At 34.7% G+C, this 17,402-nt stretch overlaps 3 protein-coding genes and 1 pseudogene across 4 annotated transcripts; 2 read left to right on the forward strand and 2 right to left on the reverse strand.

Moving 5' to 3' along the window:
• Positions 1-272: 272 nt before the first annotated feature.
• LOC123211190 lies at positions 273-1,004 on the reverse strand. Its single transcript, XM_044629745.1, has one exon. The coding sequence runs from the start codon at positions 814-816 to the stop codon at positions 454-456; it is 363 nt and encodes a 120-aa protein (XP_044485680.1). The 5' UTR covers positions 817-1,004; the 3' UTR covers positions 273-453.
• A 2,052-nt stretch (positions 1,005-3,056) lies between these two features.
• On the reverse strand, positions 3,057-7,500 carry LOC123211187 (boron transporter 4). The gene is made up of 14 exons (XM_044629742.1): positions 7,380-7,500; positions 6,409-6,514; positions 6,218-6,300; positions 5,901-6,093; positions 5,680-5,818; positions 5,438-5,603; positions 5,188-5,354; positions 4,942-5,115; positions 4,768-4,863; positions 4,565-4,681; positions 4,142-4,461; positions 3,726-4,005; positions 3,504-3,641; positions 3,057-3,381 (listed from the first exon to the last, which is right to left on the reverse strand). Exons 2-14 carry the CDS (start codon positions 6,510-6,512, stop codon positions 3,346-3,348), a joined length of 2,013 nt encoding a protein of 670 aa, XP_044485677.1. The 5' UTR covers positions 6,513-6,514; positions 7,380-7,500; the 3' UTR covers positions 3,057-3,345.
• Positions 7,501-9,927: 2,427 nt separating this feature from the next.
• LOC123211823 lies at positions 9,928-13,866 on the forward strand (annotated as a pseudogene).
• A 455-nt stretch (positions 13,867-14,321) lies between these two features.
• Positions 14,322-16,876, forward strand: LOC123211824 (probable histone H2A variant 3). 2 transcript variants are annotated; one of them, XM_044630740.1, is made up of 2 exons: positions 14,322-14,559; positions 16,270-16,876. In XM_044630740.1, the coding sequence occupies exons 1-2, from the start codon at positions 14,455-14,457 to the stop codon at positions 16,564-16,566; spliced, it is 402 nt and encodes a 133-aa protein (XP_044486675.1). In that variant the 5' UTR covers positions 14,322-14,454; the 3' UTR covers positions 16,567-16,876. The 2 variants fall into 2 exon arrangements, with proteins under 2 accessions (XP_044486675.1, XP_044486677.1); XM_044630742.1 differs by lacking the exon at positions 14,322-14,559 and adding an exon at positions 15,091-15,779.
• The last annotated feature ends 526 nt before the right edge of the window (positions 16,877-17,402 follow it).

Consider the following 17,402-nt stretch of genomic DNA (forward strand, 5'->3'; position numbering starts at 1 on the left):
ACTTTAACACTAAATCAAAAATATATTAAACATATAAATATAAAGATCAAACACTTATATTATATAAAACTAATTTATTTATGTTAAAATCTAATCTACATATTTATTTTTCTTAATTTTATTGTAAGTGCAACTGTTCCTCTTTTTAATTAAAGTTTCCAACAGTGATGGAATCAAATCTGGACTTAGCAATATTCAGGGGGAAGCATATGAATGAATGACTGTGTTTAATGTTTAAATTTCACTGTAATTATGTAAATGCACCACTGTAATTGAGGTAAATTTTTTGCATTCAAATGACATCCAACCATCCATATTTATCGCAAGCTCAAATTACAACTTCCCGACAAAATCCGAAATATTGTAAATAAAAACAAAACGGCTTTATAATTTTCATTTCGACAAATTATCAAGCCAAGGTAAATGCGATAAAAATGCCCCGACCTGCACCAATCACTTCTCCGACCAAAACGACGCATCCGACGCCAAACGAGAAGCGATCGCCGAGTGGTACATTACATCGTGGAAATTAATACCTTCCATCGTCTTCCTCCGCAGCTGCTTCGCCTTGTCCTCCGTGAAGCACCCAGGTGCGAACCTCGATCTCACCCGGCTCGAATCCACATCCGGACTCTCAGGTTTTTTACCCTCGTTCGTATTGTTTATGTAATCGGAATCGTACGACCGGCCGAAGAGCGGGGACCGGCAGTTGGCAGAGGAGGAATGTCTTTTACTGGCCGGGTCGGGCCTTCTAGACTGGAAGCCCGATGAAGCCCGGATTGGAGTAGACAAGGAACCCGTGAAAATGGTGGCCATTAAAGTTGGTTTCTATCAAGCTGGAGATCAAAATTAAGAGTGGAGGCTTTTTGGATCAGAATTTAGAGGAAATGCAATTTGGGTTTGACTATTTTTGGTAGTTTTAAGGGATGAAATGTACACGTTGTCGATGCGTGGAGGAGTGCAGGGATGAAGCTGGAGAAGTGGATAAGATTGAACACGTGGAGCACATTGGCGAGCATGTGTTGAGGAGTCCATTTGTGCGCTTTTGGTTGCCTTTTAAAGGTACTTTTGCTGAATTTAATAAAGACGGTTGGGTTGAGGGCACGTAACTTGGCGGACTGGAAAAGGAATAGATTAAACAAGTGAAATAGGGATAAATTTGTCATTTGAGATTAGCTAAAAGGGCCAGAGTTCGATTGGGCCTTAACCCGAAATTAGCCATTAAGTTGCAGAATATCTAAACCCAAAACAATGGAACCCTCTCATAGTCCACCATGAAGGTGTCATTGTTTTTTTTTTTACGCCCAGTTTTTATACATTATTTTCATTTAACATATTTATTTGACAAGATTTTTATTTGGTGCAATATGATAAACCCCTTTTGCTCTTTTCAGCACGACACCTGGGATACATTAGTGAGAGGGTCTATAGCAACCGGCAGATCCTATTTGGCCACATACCTAGTTACAAATTCCTAAAAGGAAGGAAAAATATGCTCATATCTAATATAATTTTTATTATCTATGAGAAAGGATCTCCAGTTAAAATAATGTAGTCCTGGCCACAGGCCGGTTTGGCCCATGAATTGTCAAAATTGGAATCGAAACCGTCAAAACTGGAACCGAAATCAAAACCAGATTTAATAGTTTGATTCCAATTTTAATATTTTTGAATTGTAGAATTGTCAGTTCATGGCTAGTTTATCAACCAATGGTTCAAAAATTCAAAAATTAGTTTTTTTATTTTTTAAATTAAAAAAGTTTACATGAACGGAGCAAATACAAATGTTTTAAAACATTTGCAGGACCGGGTCGCTGCAAATGTTTAAAATATGGCTGTTTGGGTATTTTTTTAATATAAAAATTTACTTATAAATATTATTCAATCTTTCAACTCGCTCCTTTCTCATTTCTTATTCTCTCAATTTTTAATACTCTTTTAATCTTTTAATCAAATTATCTCAAATTTAATTAAATTCTCTTTTTATTTTTATCAATTCTAATTTTAATTTATATAATTTAATTATTATTATTTTTCTATTATACAATTTCATAATTAATTATAGAATTTATCACTATAATTAATTTTATTTATTATCTATTATTTTTTTCATTATCCTTCATAATTAATTATATAATTTATTTTATTCATTAAAAAAAATAGTAAATAAAACTATGTAAACTTTGATTCTTCCAAATCTTAAAAAGATAAATAAAAAGTTTAATAGAAAAATTAAGTTTAAGCTTTTTTTTTAATTTTTAATTATTATAATTATTAATTAAAAAAATAAATCAGGGTCATGAATCATAACCAACAGTTTAATGTCAATTTTGAACCGGGGCCATGAACCGAAACCGTCAGTTCTAAACCGATTACGAACCGTATGACAACAATTTCGGTTCAAGGTTCTTATTTTTTTGAACCGTGAACTGACGATTCCGAATCAAAACTGTCTGTTCATGAACCACGACTAGGTCTAAAATAATGTATCACATTATGACTCTTTCTCATGAATAATGAAAATTTAGTAGATATGAGCATATTTTGATTCATCTTGCTAGTCTTAGGTAAGATTGGATTCAAAGTGAACTTGTTCAGGTTCGAAATGAGTTTTGTTCAAATGAATCCGAACACAAATATGAGATAACAAGTTTGAACCTGAATACGAGCTTGAGAGAATAAACAAAAATGAACTCAAGCCCGAACCCAAACAAGTGTCTTACTCGGCTCACATGACTTAGTTTTGTTAATAAATATAACTTTGAAATGACATCATACAATTGAGCCTATTGAGCCTGAAATGTGAGTTCGAAGTTGATCAAAGCAAATCCGAGCTAGAACACATGAACCTAGGTTAAGTGCAAGTTAATCATGAACACTAAAATTGTAAAACAAGTCAAACATGGACATTTGTTTAGTGAACTCGGCGAACCTGAATCTGGGCCTCAACTCACTAAAAACGGGTTGGGCCTTGTTTGGGCTCGGTTTGCTCATATGCAGCTCTAGTTTTAGGTATTGATCGTAGCTCAATTTTCAACTTTCCTTAACAAAATAAGTATTGGAACTATAAGAGAATGTAAATTTTCTGAAACTCTCTTTACAGGGGTACAAAGGGATGGTCTTAATCATGGGGTTCATCTAATCTGTATCTGAGGCCCGCAAATCAGCTCTTACATGTCTTTTATTCCACTCCATTCATTGAACTCTCCATTTTATGCCAATTCTACTGCTTTTACAATGGCATCCTTCAAAGATCAAAACCTTTTTCTTATCTTCCCTCTAATCTGTAACAGTATTGTTGCATCAGCTTTTTCCTTATCTTCCATCTATCTTCTACCTCTTAGTCTATTCAGAAGAACTGGAACCATCCGCTGGATGAACCTGCAAACACACATTGCAAAAGGTCAATAAGTATGTATCTATAAACTTCCTTGTACATTTGTAACACACAAACAGAATTCCAGATAAAGAAATCAAAAAGAGAAGACAAACTTAATCTTTACCTGACTCTGTCTATCTTCATTGAAGCTTACATTTCTAACCTTCAACTCCCCTCTGCTAGTTGTTAGCTCATCTAACATCTCAGCATCAGAAAATTCTACTTTGCCTTCCTCTGTTCCAGGATGAGACTTTTCCTTTTCCTGTGAAAACATGTCATATCTCATTTTAGCATTGCAAATTCATAGATATAACTTTTTAAAGTTTCATTTCTAGGAATTGCATACCGTGAAAGAGAGACTGAGAGAACGTCTTGGATCGCCGGATATTTCATCATATTCAGCTGCATCCAGCTCCTGCAGATGATGTGGTGGAAAGAACTTGGGAAGGAGATGTTGCCGAATGCTGATGAGAAGGAAGAATGGCAAAGGGAACAAGATTCCAGCTATAGGAATCCATGTCACACCAAAACACACCAGAAGATACACAAATTGGAAGAGAGTAAATATGACGATGTATTTGTATGGAACTGACTCTACAAACAATGCATGAGCACTCTCCAAGACCCTGCAAAGAAAGAACCACAGCCGCAGAAGAAACAAGATAACCATAAGCAACTAAGTTGTGTAGTGCCAGAACAAGTTTCCAAACATTTGTTCTCAGACGGAATGCTCGCAGAAAAACAAAACTCTGCAAGACTTACTTGTATTGCCGGCTAGGTGCAATGAAGAGTAGTAGCATCCTCTCCCAGAATTGGTTTCCTGGGAGACTGTCAATGGACATGTAAGCAAAATAACCCCAAAGAACTGATGTAGGAATTTGCTTAATAGCCGGCATGGCGCACACTGCTGCCGCCACCAAGAGAGACTGCAAAAAATTGCTCACTCTCTGCTCATTAACTCGGACAGGCAGGTAAGCATCGATGTGCTTCTCTGGATCAAATTTTTCCTTTTTGTTCTCTCCTTCCAATTCACCTTGCATAACTGCCTCCTTCAAGTTCTCCAGCTCCTTAACTACTGCAGTCTGCAGCAAAGGATACGGACATTGTGGAGGGCTTATTAGGCCAAAAATGTAAAATGTGAGGAAGGGATATAGACTTCAAGCAGCATTTTACTAGAGGACTTACAACGTGACTGCTGTCCATTTCAATGAACACGGCTTGCATGTTGCCATAAATTTCAGAACTGCTAGCTTTCTGCTTTATACTTTCCTTGGCACTCTTCACCATCTTCCTTCGTATGTACTTTATAAAACAGATTAAGTTCAGTAAGTTTCTGGTCCTGCTTTGTGCCAATATTAAGACAATTTTCTACATTCTGTAAAACCAACCTGTCTTTTGAGCACAGCGAGGCTCTTGGTGTGCATAGGAGATTGTGGAAGGACCCCATTTGAAGGCGGCAGCCCAATCAATCCACAAAGCAATGTCTGCAGACATTTATTTGAAGTGTCAATAAAACAAAATGAGAAAACTGAACATTAAATGCATATGTTAGTGGTGTATACCATAAATCCCAGCAACAGGATGTCATAGTGGTATGCAGACGGATTTTTAAGATTAAACTCCTTTTGTTGTGCCATTTGTGATGCAACACTATGGTCAAAAAAGTAAAGCCCGGCAATCATCACAGCAGGAACAAAGGCAGCAAAGATGTAAGCCAGAGGGACTTTCCCCATATCCTGCAGTTTAAGTATGTGTAAGCATTAAAATTTTCGAATTTGCATATTTTAATTCACAGGAACATAGCTTACTCTGATCACAGTCCAGTGATCCAAAGATGCAGATTCCCAAGGGAGAGGACTAAAGAGCCTTCTGGGTACTCCAGATGGAACCTTACTTGGTACAGTAAATGACAACGCTGTCCACACTACAACCATTAAAGGAACCCCATAGTCTGCAGTGAAACTTCTGAACCAACCTATATGCCATGGTAAAGTCTCAGGATTTTAAATATTCAGCTAATAAACATTATACAGGGTACTTCAGATTTGCTTCACAAACCTGTGCCATACCACCAAGGCCTTGCATTCCGGCTTTTTAAAGCAGTGTATAGTAGACCAAAAGTGAATATGATCCCCAGTAATCCATTCGTATAGAGCCACTGGAATTGATACTTTTCCAAATTGGAGTCTTGATCCTCAGGTATTTGAAATTCGCTCACCATACCCTGTGATTGAGAAATTGTATGATATTAAACATTACAGGTATCTCAAAGATCGTCGGGTTTTTTTCATAATAGTTACCTTGATAGCCTCTTGCATGAATAGAACTGCAATCAGCATGCCAAAAAGTTCGCCTGCAATCCTTGTAAATCTATTGATAAGAGCACAAGCATTGAATATTGCCAGAACAAACAGCATGAGAGCTGTCCATACACAGACCCTGTTAAAAAGATACAATAATGAAGGTTTATATGACCCATGCAGTTTTCAACTAAAACTGGACTATGATTTAATAATATTACCATCCAGCCCAAGCCAGGTATAGTTTCTGTCCCAAATCTTCCCTTCCCTTAGCAAAGTTGTACAAATAAGTGTACATTATAACAGTTGGCTCTGCAACTCCTAGTATCAAAAGGGGTTGCCCTCCAAATATGGAATGTATAATGCCACAGATAGCAGTGGAAGCTAAAGTCCCCACCGTGCTCAAGCTTCCATCTACATGGAAGTGACAACTCTTTCAAAATCATCACAGATACTAACTAACGCATAAGAAATTAAAAAAACGGCAACAATTATTTCAATTGGATTCCGCTTCAGTGCCAAGAATGTAAAGGAGAACCTGTGTCTCTACTTAGTTGCTCTCCGAAGGCAATGACAGGAAGAGCAGAAGCAAAGAAGATGTAAGTTGTGGGGGCCAATATCCTGACATAAATTTAAGAAAAAATATTACACCGATCAGACTCCCCACAATAATGAATTTGTTTGTATGAATTTTTTGTCAGTATTATGTAACAAGAATATTATAAATACCCGAGTCCTGAGCGAATACCAACAATCCAATCTTGCTTGTAACAAGCAGCCCTTCCCCTAAAATCATTGGCGATACCCCTGAATGGAGCTTTGATGTTCTCCATTTCTAGTCGAAGAAAGTGTGCGATTAGATCAAAAATTGTATATAGATGAGAACACTTGCACAATAAAAGGAAAAAAAAAAATGCAAACAGAAAAAAACACCAAGGGCAATGACTTTAAACAGATATCCATTTTAGATTCTTTAACACCAAGTTATAAACACAAAGAAAACAGTGAAAAAACATATCACACCTTTTATCGTCAAGATCTCAAATCATTGACCAGTTTTAAGTCAGCTTCACGAACTACATATTATAAGCTTTGAAAATAAAATCATGAGACAACCAAATGAACTTGATGGAAAAACAAATATAGATTATAAAACCAGTTCAACAAATTTCATATCCATGAAATAACACAATCCTGCATATATCGATTTTTTTCCTCAGAAAATCATGGCTTTCTTTTCCCAGATAACCAAACAGAATATGGTTTCTTACGTTTGGACAAAGAAATAAAACAAAATAAAATCTCAAATCTCGTAAATATCTCCTTAGAAAAGAGGAGTGAAAACCTAAGCACCGGTTAAGACAAATCACCGCATTAGCCTCATTGAATAAAACGGAAAGCTTCCTAAAAGGTGGACGAAACAACACACAACTCAACATATTCATTACTTATATTTCCATTGTCTTGCAAATTTCTAGGAAAACAAACACAACATTAGAGTTTCTTCTTTAATCCAATAAAAGGAATCCTTTTCTTATTCTTCCTCTCTAATCAAAATCCAACAATAAGAAGACAGTCTTGCTCCCTTGGACCAGCTCTACCACGCAACAAAAAGCATAAACCAATACGCATATCTTTACATTATCCATACATGCATGCACATAATTTAATACATAAGTTTTATGGAACTCGATCTTTACCGCAGACGGTGGCGGCTTCGGTGGCGATGGTCAGGAATACCGCCAAGTACGTGTTTCGTTTACTTATGAATGACTCCCCCCTCCCCTTCCCTTGGCGGCTTCTACTTGTGGAAGAGTCGCAAAACGTCTTTAAAATGAAGCGCTACCGACCATGTTGGTCCCAGTGAGGTTGTGTTTTCGTAATTTCACATTGAATAAATGATCATTTGGTGGGGTCATGCTTACGTGGCAATTGATGGTGCGAAAGCTGTCAGTCAATGACGGAATTCACATGTAGTCGGAGACGAGCCAATGACGACTTGGTAAAGATTTTAAAATAAAAACGTTCAAGACGTGACAAAAATTTTGATAGTCTCGATGTTAATTCTTGTATCATCGTACAATTATTTTATTTGTAAAATTCCTGTTTTATCATTTTAAATTATTTTAGAAAATAAAGAATGTAAGTCACCCTGCTTTTGACAAACAGTTGTAGCTCCATACATACTCTGTAGTGCCGGCCATGTGACTAATTAGTTTGATTTAAAATCCGATTTGTTCACTTCTATCCAATTCATCCCTCCTAAATCTGATTCCGTCAATAAAAAAATAGTGATAGATGAGGAGGATTCATCCCCCTTCATCAATCAATAGAGAGATAAAAATTTTCATAATTTCACCAACAAATAAAATTTATAGATTTTTTTTTGTCTATCGTTAATAAAAAAGAACCAACTAATGATAAAAAAAAAAAAGAAAAGGTCGATAGAAAGAAGAGAAAAAAACCTAGATAAAAAAATAATTATTTTTTAAAATTGAAAAAGTTTAGATAAAAATAAAATTATTAATTTTAAAATATAGGATAAAATTATATATTTTTTAATATTAATATAAAAAATTTATTTTTATATATAATAAAAAATTTTAATAAATATATAATAATAAATAGATATTTAAAATTTTAAAACCTTTTATATATATATATATATATATATATATATATATATATATATATATATATATATATATATATATATTTGAGAATGAAGTAAACTTTGGGTGGGTGTAGTTTTTTGGCCAAGAACTAATTATTAGAATTATTTTTCCAACACGCAATGCAGAAGCAGTGAGAGTCAATTGTGGCATTCCAAATATTATTACTAGAATAAACAGTTGGCATGGATTGTGACCCTTGGAATTAAGGAAACGTCAATGGATGATAGTCATATGTGGTGCCCTAATTTCAAGCAAAATGATGTTTACTTTGTAGAAAAATATAGCAATTGTATCCAGAAACCCGAAATTCAACTGAGTCACATTTGCCATTCTTGGACCAGATGGGTGATAATTTCTTTGTGATGGAAAATTAACAAGAAACTTAATGAGATGTTCAAGCATATGCCGTTCATTTTTCTGGCTGACTTTTGCTGCAACTTGACAACAATTTAAAGAGCCAGCTAGCTCAAGTGGCTATCAAACCATCTCGGTCTTGATTTCTATCAATGAGCTAGAAGAAGATCAGAGGAGAACTAACGTGGCCAGAAATTTATATCAAATTGGTTGATTACATTAAAAGAAAAAAAATTATAATCATGGATTGGAATTATTTAAGAAGATTTTTCATTCCATACATATTTTCAGAAACTATTTTCGAAGGAGACAGAAAACTTAAATTACAACAAAACCAATATCTTATGATTGAATCAAGCCTTTACTTTCAGTGGTGAATATTCGGTTTCCTTTGAGGACAAAAAATGCAGAAGGACAAAATTTAATTTGAATCCCTAAAGAAATGCCATGCAGTCATAAAGGAAACACGTAGCTTAAAGACTCTCAAGCCACATATACCTTTGTTGCCCTATATATTATCCAAGTCCAAGGCCTCTAATGTTTATTTTTATTTACATTAAACAAACTAACTTTAAATTAAGTTAATTAACCTTATGTTCGAAACTGATCAAATTTTTATCATTTAACTCAAGTGGGTTGAAATTTCGATCTATCTTCAATTAATCCCTACATAAAAACAAGCTATGAAAATAAAAACTTTTCTAAGAGTGAATTACATTTTCCGGTGGAAGGATTCACCAAGAAAAAACATTTTTTTTACTCAAATTTTAACCTTATTAATGAAAATTTTACATACAATGATAAAATTAGCATTTCTATTTCTTAAATTTTGAATAAAAAATAAAACACTCTACATTTTTGTTGTAGCCGCTACCATCAACATCGAACCCATATGCATTTTCTAAGAACAAGTATTGACACCCTATGAACCAGCATTCTGGACTGTGGATCTTCTTGTGTTCATGGGAGAAGCTAGCAGTGAGTGACCAACAACAAAGAAAGAAGATAGTCTTCTAAAGGAATGACTGCTCTCATAACAAGAGGAACTCGAGGCATAGGGTTTGTCACTTGACAAATTCACCTAAAAGTTATTTCTTTATTTATTTCTTGATTTCTTGAATTTATACTAATATCTAGAGACGTTAAGAGAGTTATAGTTCAGGTGAAAAAATATTTTTGGGTGGGAAAATATAATTCTTTTTTAAGATATATTTCTGTCTCTATATTTATACTATGTTTTTAAGTTCATAAGCAGAGTAATGTAGTGAGACCCACTTCCATCGATTTTATGTATTAATGGTCAATTTACTGTAATCACCTAATCTATTCATTACTATATACAAATTTGATGAGGTAAAGATGGTTTTCTTGCTATAGGTTCACCAAAATTTATTACGTGGCTATACGGTAAAAAATTTTGTTCGAAGTTAACTCTTGAAGATTAGTTCCTTAGGCAGGAACTAGTGCTTATTTTGAGTACGGAAGGTCACAAACTCTGATATGGATATTTTATCTATTAGAAGTAACCAAGACCATATGTAATACCACCTCCACAATAATTTAACAAGATAGATAAGTTTTCTATTATCAAATAACCATTTTCCCACATTTCACTTCATATAAATTAATTTCTGAAATCTAGGCATGGGGTCGATTTGTTTCTGATACATTTTGTGACTTTCTGTGAGAAAAACAATTGGACAAGGAAAAAGTGGCAGTACCTTTAGTTTGTCACGGCCAGTGGTCGATTTGTTCTGCAGTCCGATCACTCTGGATGGGTTTTTTCTCATCAGTGCTAGCAAAGGTATGGAGTTGTATTGGGTGGTGTTGACTCTTAAGTTTTTATTCAAATTTTATAACTTTTAAGCTATTTTTTGTTTGTTATCTTAAATGGTGGATTTGTATTGTTTGAACTGACGTTTTTGTGATCATAAATTTTTTTTTGTATTTAATTTCTTGTTTCTGAGTTGCTTTTGCTTTTAATTGTTGTTATAGTCGCTTTAAGTGGTTTCTTCTTCCCTGATTATTTTGTTCCGAGTTGGTTTTGCTTTGGAATTTTGTTTGGTTACAACTCTTCTGTTTATGAGAAATTTCTATGTGATGGTTTAGGATTTTGATGTTACTTAACTGAACTTTTTTATCATAATGATGCTGTGGATGATTATGAATGGTTTTGCGGTGTCTAAGATTGTTGGGTAACTAGTTTTTGGCGTATAATGATGTTCTTTGAATTAGATTCTAGTCCAATGCTGAGAAATGGGGAGACTGGGGATTGGATTGGTACCTTTGAAGGACATAAAGGCGCAGTGTGGAGTTGTTGCCTGGATACTAATGCATTATATGCGGCATCTGGCTCTGCAGACTTTAGTGCGTAAGTAGTTGAGCTTTGTCTGAAGGATGATTGTTTACTTTGAAAATTCATTAGTTTTAGTTATTTGTTTATCCATATAGGAATGGTTATTTAGGCTGTACAATATTCTATTCAATTTTGAAGTGTGTTTATTAGACTCCCTCACTTTAAGTTAATTATAATAAAAAGTTTATTGTGAACAGATTGGAAATGTTCAAATTTAGACAAAATCATCATATGCTACGTTTATTTCCCTAGATTATTGTTCTCTATGTTTTGTAGGAAATTATGGGATGCATTGACTGGGGATGAAAAGCACTCATTTGAACACAAGCATATTGTTCGAGCTTGTGCTTTTTCTGAGGTTAATTTTATCGTTTTTCCTCTTGACTCTTAAGGATTCTGTTCTTGGTTGTATCTCCTTTGGTATTTGCATGCTCTTGACTTAATTTAGCTAATTTTTATTGTTTATCACATATTTGATTTTTAAGTGTAGTCTGACTATTCTCTGCTAATGCTTATCATTGTCAATATCTGAGATCTGGCAATCTTATTGTACAAAGCTTCTTCTAGACTTTTTTATCATAGTTTTCACCTTTTTAGGTGTATTAGGCCAACTAGATATATATAAATATTTTTTCAAAAGATGAATTCTGCTTCTAGACTTCTTTCTGGATGAAGAATTTTTGAAGTAGTTTAAAGCATTATAAATCTTGCCTGGTACTTGCAATAAGTTAATTCTTTGCACAGGACACACACCTTCTACTCACAAGTGGATTTGAGAAAATTCTTCGTATATTTGATTTGAATCGTCCAGATGCATCTCCAAGAGAAGTTGACAATTCTCCTGGTTCAGTTAGAACTGTTGCATGGCTTCACAGTGACCAGACAGTATTAAGTTCCTGTACTGATATTGGTGGTGTGAGGTACGGAAGAGTAATTAAATAGTTGACCCCATTATCATGTTGTTGGCTCGTGTTTTCTTTTTTCATTTTTTTCGGTTTGGTTAAATTGGATTTAATGAACTTTTGCTGGTTTTATCTGATTTACTTGTAATACAAAATTCAGATAGATGACTTAGTATGAACCTCTTGACATATGACGTGACCACTTTTCTTATGTGGAAAATTTTCTGAATTGTTTACCCCACAAAACACTATCTGAAGCATAAATTCTGTTAATACTTGGAAGATTCTAGGAAAAACGAAAGTAATGGAAGTTAAGAACCAGAATCTGACTTTCAGTTATATGTTAACTGAAAAATTGTGAGAGGGTTGTTAAATATGAGAAGTTCTCAATGCATTTATGTATTATCTCTACGATTTGACGATGAAAACAAACAGATGTTATTTTCTTTATCAGCACTTAGTTGAAAGTAATTGGGTTTTCCCAATTTTTATCTAACACATTTGTAAATACAATTGCCAGAATATTTTGTACCAATTTTTACTTATCTTTTTAATTTTTATTTTTTTGCAGCTATGTTTTCATTTACCCATTGCTTTTTGGTTGCCTTGTAGGTGTTATGTGATGTAAGAAGTGGCAAAATTGTTCAAAGCCTTGAGACCAAATCACCAGTAACTAGTGTTGAAGTGAGTCAGGATGGTCGCTATATAACTACCGCCGATGGTTCTACTGTTAAGTTCTGGGACGCAAATCAGTAAGTGATTCAATTGAATAGTTTTAGTACTCATGCTAATTTTTCAGGCAAGGCAGATTATATCTTTCTTTTATATTCTTTAGTTTTGGATTGGTGAAGAGCTAAAATATGCCCTGCAACATAGAATCAGCTTCATTGGAACCAAAACTTGGCAGTAAGTTCATTGCAGGAGGAGAAGACATGTGGGTCCATTTATTTGATTTCCATATCGGTGAAGAGATTGGTAAGTTCCTTTGAACTGAATGATTATTAGATAAAATTTCTAGTGCCTAAAGTGGATCACTTTTCAAATGTCCACGAATGGGGGCAGTTTAGAGGTTTTGCACCACTTTATTGTGCTGTGTTTGTCTTTTTTGATATGGACGATGGGATCTAGGTTCTCCTTTTAATATTGTACTTGTATTGTGCATCTATGTGCTGCATGTTAATGCCCTTCCATTGTCATAATATCATTATTTGTTGTCTATTGCAAACTTAGGATAGGCATATTGACCATTTCCTTTTTTCTAACTGGACATTGTTTAAGAAGGAAATATTTCTTTTTAACTCAAATAATAACATGGTTATAATAAATTGAATCACAAATGAAAGACTTTCAGCTAGAGAGGCATCCAATGCATCTTACTAATTAAAAAATATTGGGTTTGTAAATTCTACATGCTTTCCTATTCTCTCTGTAGGATGCCACAAAGGTCACAATGGTCCTGTCCACTGTGTAAGGTTTTCTCCTGGTGGAGAATCCTATGCTTCAGGATCTGAAGATGGCACGATTAGAATATGGCAAACAGGCCCTGCAAATCATGAAGAGAATGACTCACATCCGACCAATGGACCTTCTGGAAAAGTAAAAGTTTCTGCTGATGAGGTAACTCGGAAGAAGATTGAAGGCTTCCATATCGGCAAAGAAGGGAAACCCAGATAGAAAGACAAGATTGCAGACGTGTAACCTAACCTTATGAGTAAATTTGATGTGTGTTGCTATGTTGTGAGCAAACCAGTTGTGGGCAAGAGGGAGTTGTGTTTCTTTTTGGCGGATTGACCTGTGGATATATAATAGACTGTTCTTGGTTCAGTTGCCCAACATTCTGATGCCTTTGTTCTTTTGGACATCATTTGAATCGTAAATCGTTGAAGTTGAAAATCTTGTCTTATCATGGGGATCCAGTGGAAGAAATTTATCTCAAAAAAAGAGAAGGCATAAAGCTGGTGACCAAAATCTTTCAATATACAACCGAAACACTCTTTCTATCAGCTTACGGTGCTGACCTCTTATGGTGAAAGGATTTTTTTTTAATTTTGTAAATAAATTTATGAAATTAAAAATTAGAATCTTGACCATTTCCAGTTATGTTTTATAATTATTTTGACATGAATTCATTTCAATGTTTATAAATAAATAAAAATAAAAATGCATACTGGTGCTAACATCTTCCAAAATACTGCAGTTGGGCTGAAAGTGATAAGGGGCCGCCTCCGAACGGAGTCCCATACGATTCAGATCATCCAAATTTACCACGTGCCTGAAATTTTCGTAAATTAGGAAGGGTAATTCCGTCAAAAAATAGATATAAGTTCTTTAACAAGCAGGGATCTAGATTCTTCTTCTTACCCAGTGTCTCCTGTCCCTGGCTCGCGCTCGGCCTTTACTTTCTTCTCTCTTGGTTCCTTTTTCTGCATAGCTTAGAAAATTAAATAATTAATAATTAATATAAAAACCCTCAAATTTTGGCGGGAAAATGTCAGGAAAAGGAGCTAAGGGTTTGATTACTGGCAAAACTACGGTTAACAAAGATAAGGATAAGAAGAAGCCTACCTCTCGCTCTTCTCGCGCCGGTCTCCAGGTTTTTCTGTGTTTCTTCACTCAATGATGCGTTGTATTTGTTTTTTATAAGTTCGTTTGACTTGATTTAGATAATTTTAGGATTCAAAATGATGCTTTGAAATATAAAGAATTACTTTTATTCAGTATATATATAAAGAATTACTTTTATTCAGTATATATATCCGTATGTATGTTGTCATAGGATGTCGTTTTTGTGGATCGATATGATGCCCCTTTTTTTTGTCTGTTTTTGATGCAGCTTAGTTTAGTTGGTCAAAGTGCTAAAGTCAAGTAAAAACTTTGCTGAGTTTGTTATTGACGCTGAGATTTTTATTTTACTGTGATTTGGATTTGAGGGTGGAATTGTACAGTTTATTTTGTGTTACATTGACTCTTTGTTTCTTCCAGTTAATGAAATAAAATTCTTATGGATATCTATGGCATTGCTGTTAGGTGATGGGTAATGTTAAACTGTGTTGTATAATGCTTCTTCTTCTTCTTTTTTTTAATTAAAATTTTTGGGGTGTTTAAAATTGTGCTTTCTGGTCAAACTCTGGCTGGTTGTTGCGGAAAGATTGACTAACTTTGTGTTTTGATGATGGAAATTTTTTCAACTGATTGTCCATAATGTAACTTTAAGCCATTTTCTGATTTAAAAAAGGCTCGGAAACTTTTTAAGAATGAGATTTTACAATGATTATACATCTAAAGTTGCTTCAGTGGTTTCTTTTCAATCATTTTAGGAATGGTTAATAGTAAGGTTATTGTTCTAGGGCTATTCATTGCTCTTCCCTCTCTCTATCTGATTTATTTGGAGTAAAGAAGAAATAGGCTTAGTGTACTTTTTTTGGGGAATTGTTGATCATGTGCTTTTTTCATATGGATATGAAGGTTTAAGGATAAAGGAGTGTGATCTCTTGAAGTGGTAGATGATAAAAGGGGGATGGGTTCTAGATGCAAAAAAGATCGTAAGCTGACTGGAAACTATTTGGTTTGTATGTTCCATGCCATCTTTTGGATTACTTTTTCAGCCTGATTTGTTCTCTTTAAAGCATCAACAAGTATTTTAGGGAAGGAGCGGGCAAAGGTTTTGATGGATGGAAAAAGTAGGCAAAGGTTTTGACGAATGGAGAAGACCTTTTAATTCTTCTGGGGTTAGGATGGAATGTGAGGAGCACATGGTCTATCACTTGAAAGACAATGATACCAACTGGAGAAGTATCCTTGATTTTCCCCTATGTGAGTTGGTGAATACTGCTTTTAGTGAAACAACTTGGTGGTCTGGTAATTTTTTATGAAGAATTGGACCATTGAAGACTGGTTTTGACAACATAAAAAACAAATGTCTGGGTTAAACAAAATTCTTATAACCGTGGTTGTATGTTATTAGAGAGTAGTTATCAGTTCCTTATAAGCCACAAGTGTAAATTCAGTTTTGATTGTTTGGCTGCTTTAGCCAATGGATTTTCATTAATATAATGTTTTTGGATTCATATTTTGTATCTTACAATAGGTCACTTATGTATTATAGGAAATTAGATTTTGGAAGTATTCCAAATTAATGACTTTTATTCGGTTGAAGCATGAGAGAAAAAAAAAGAGTGATATATTCTCCCTTAGCTTTGAGTGGGAAGTTGGATTCTATCTTTGCTTGAACTGACATAATTGCACTTTAATTTTCGAGAATTGCATTCAGTTTCTGATTCTAAATTTTGAATGCCTCTTGCAGTTCCCAGTGGGTCGAGTCCACCGTTTATTAAAGGAACGGGTTGCTGCAAATGGAAGGGTTGGAGCCACAGCTGCTGTTTATTCAGCAGCCATTTTGGAATATCTGACAGCTGAAGTTCTGGAGTTGGCGGGAAACGCTAGCAAGGATTTGAAGGTGAAACGTATCGCACCTAGGCATCTGCAGCTTGCAATTCGAGGAGATGAGGAACTTGACACCCTCATCAAAGGAACTATAGCTGGTGGTGGAGTCATCCCACACATTCACAAATCCCTCATCAACAAGTCCTCCAAAGAGTAGTTTGTAATGTTACCTTCTCAGCTTTGCTGTGTTTGTCCTTTAGAGGTTAGATGGGACAGATTTGAATGAGGAACGATGACAAAGATTGAATTTGAGAAATTAGCATTCATCCTTTCATGTAGTGACAAAATGGTGATATGTTTGCTTTCCATTGTCAGTTAGTGTTAAAGTTTGAAATAAGGATAGAAAAAGTAGCCGTACCGTAGAATTGTGTTGATTGTTGAGTACTTGTCACCTGATTGGTGAAATGTCTCTCAGATAGTGTTTTGATGGTTTTTGTTTAAAGAGTTATGTTTGATGCTTAGATTCATTAGTTGGGTGATTCTTATCCTTTTTAGTGCTATAATAATTCATTTGACAATTGAACTCGGTAGAGTAAAATTTCATTAAGAATTGAAGTACTGCGGAGTGGAAATGAGAAGGTGCTGGGCAGCGTGTTGGAGAGAGCCACTGAGGTCGTTCTGCCCCATTTTGTTGAACTTCCGAAAATTCGTTATGTGTGGCAGAGGTTTCGACTTAATACTGATGTAATAGGGCATTTTCTGTTTTGGGCAAACCTTAGGGGTTCAAGTAAGTATTCCTTGTAACATTTGCGTAAAACTTATGCTCATTTAAAATAATCTTATTTATAGCCAAGTCCATGAACAAGTCGATCCCAAAAATTTACCGGGAAGGTTGTTCAAAGTCGGCCATTAATAAACTACCAATCACAGTTCTATAAAATACAGGGGACTCATAATGAGCTGTGTGGAATTATCTGTCAGTGACTGGAAATGACATTTTATGAGTCAGAAAATTGTATCTTGTTTTTCTTATTCAAAAATGATAACGCATGT

This window comes from Mangifera indica, chromosome 3 (assembly GCF_011075055.1).
Source record: "Mangifera indica cultivar Alphonso chromosome 3, CATAS_Mindica_2.1, whole genome shotgun sequence".
Taxonomy (NCBI): Eukaryota; Viridiplantae; Streptophyta; class Magnoliopsida; order Sapindales; family Anacardiaceae; genus Mangifera; species Mangifera indica.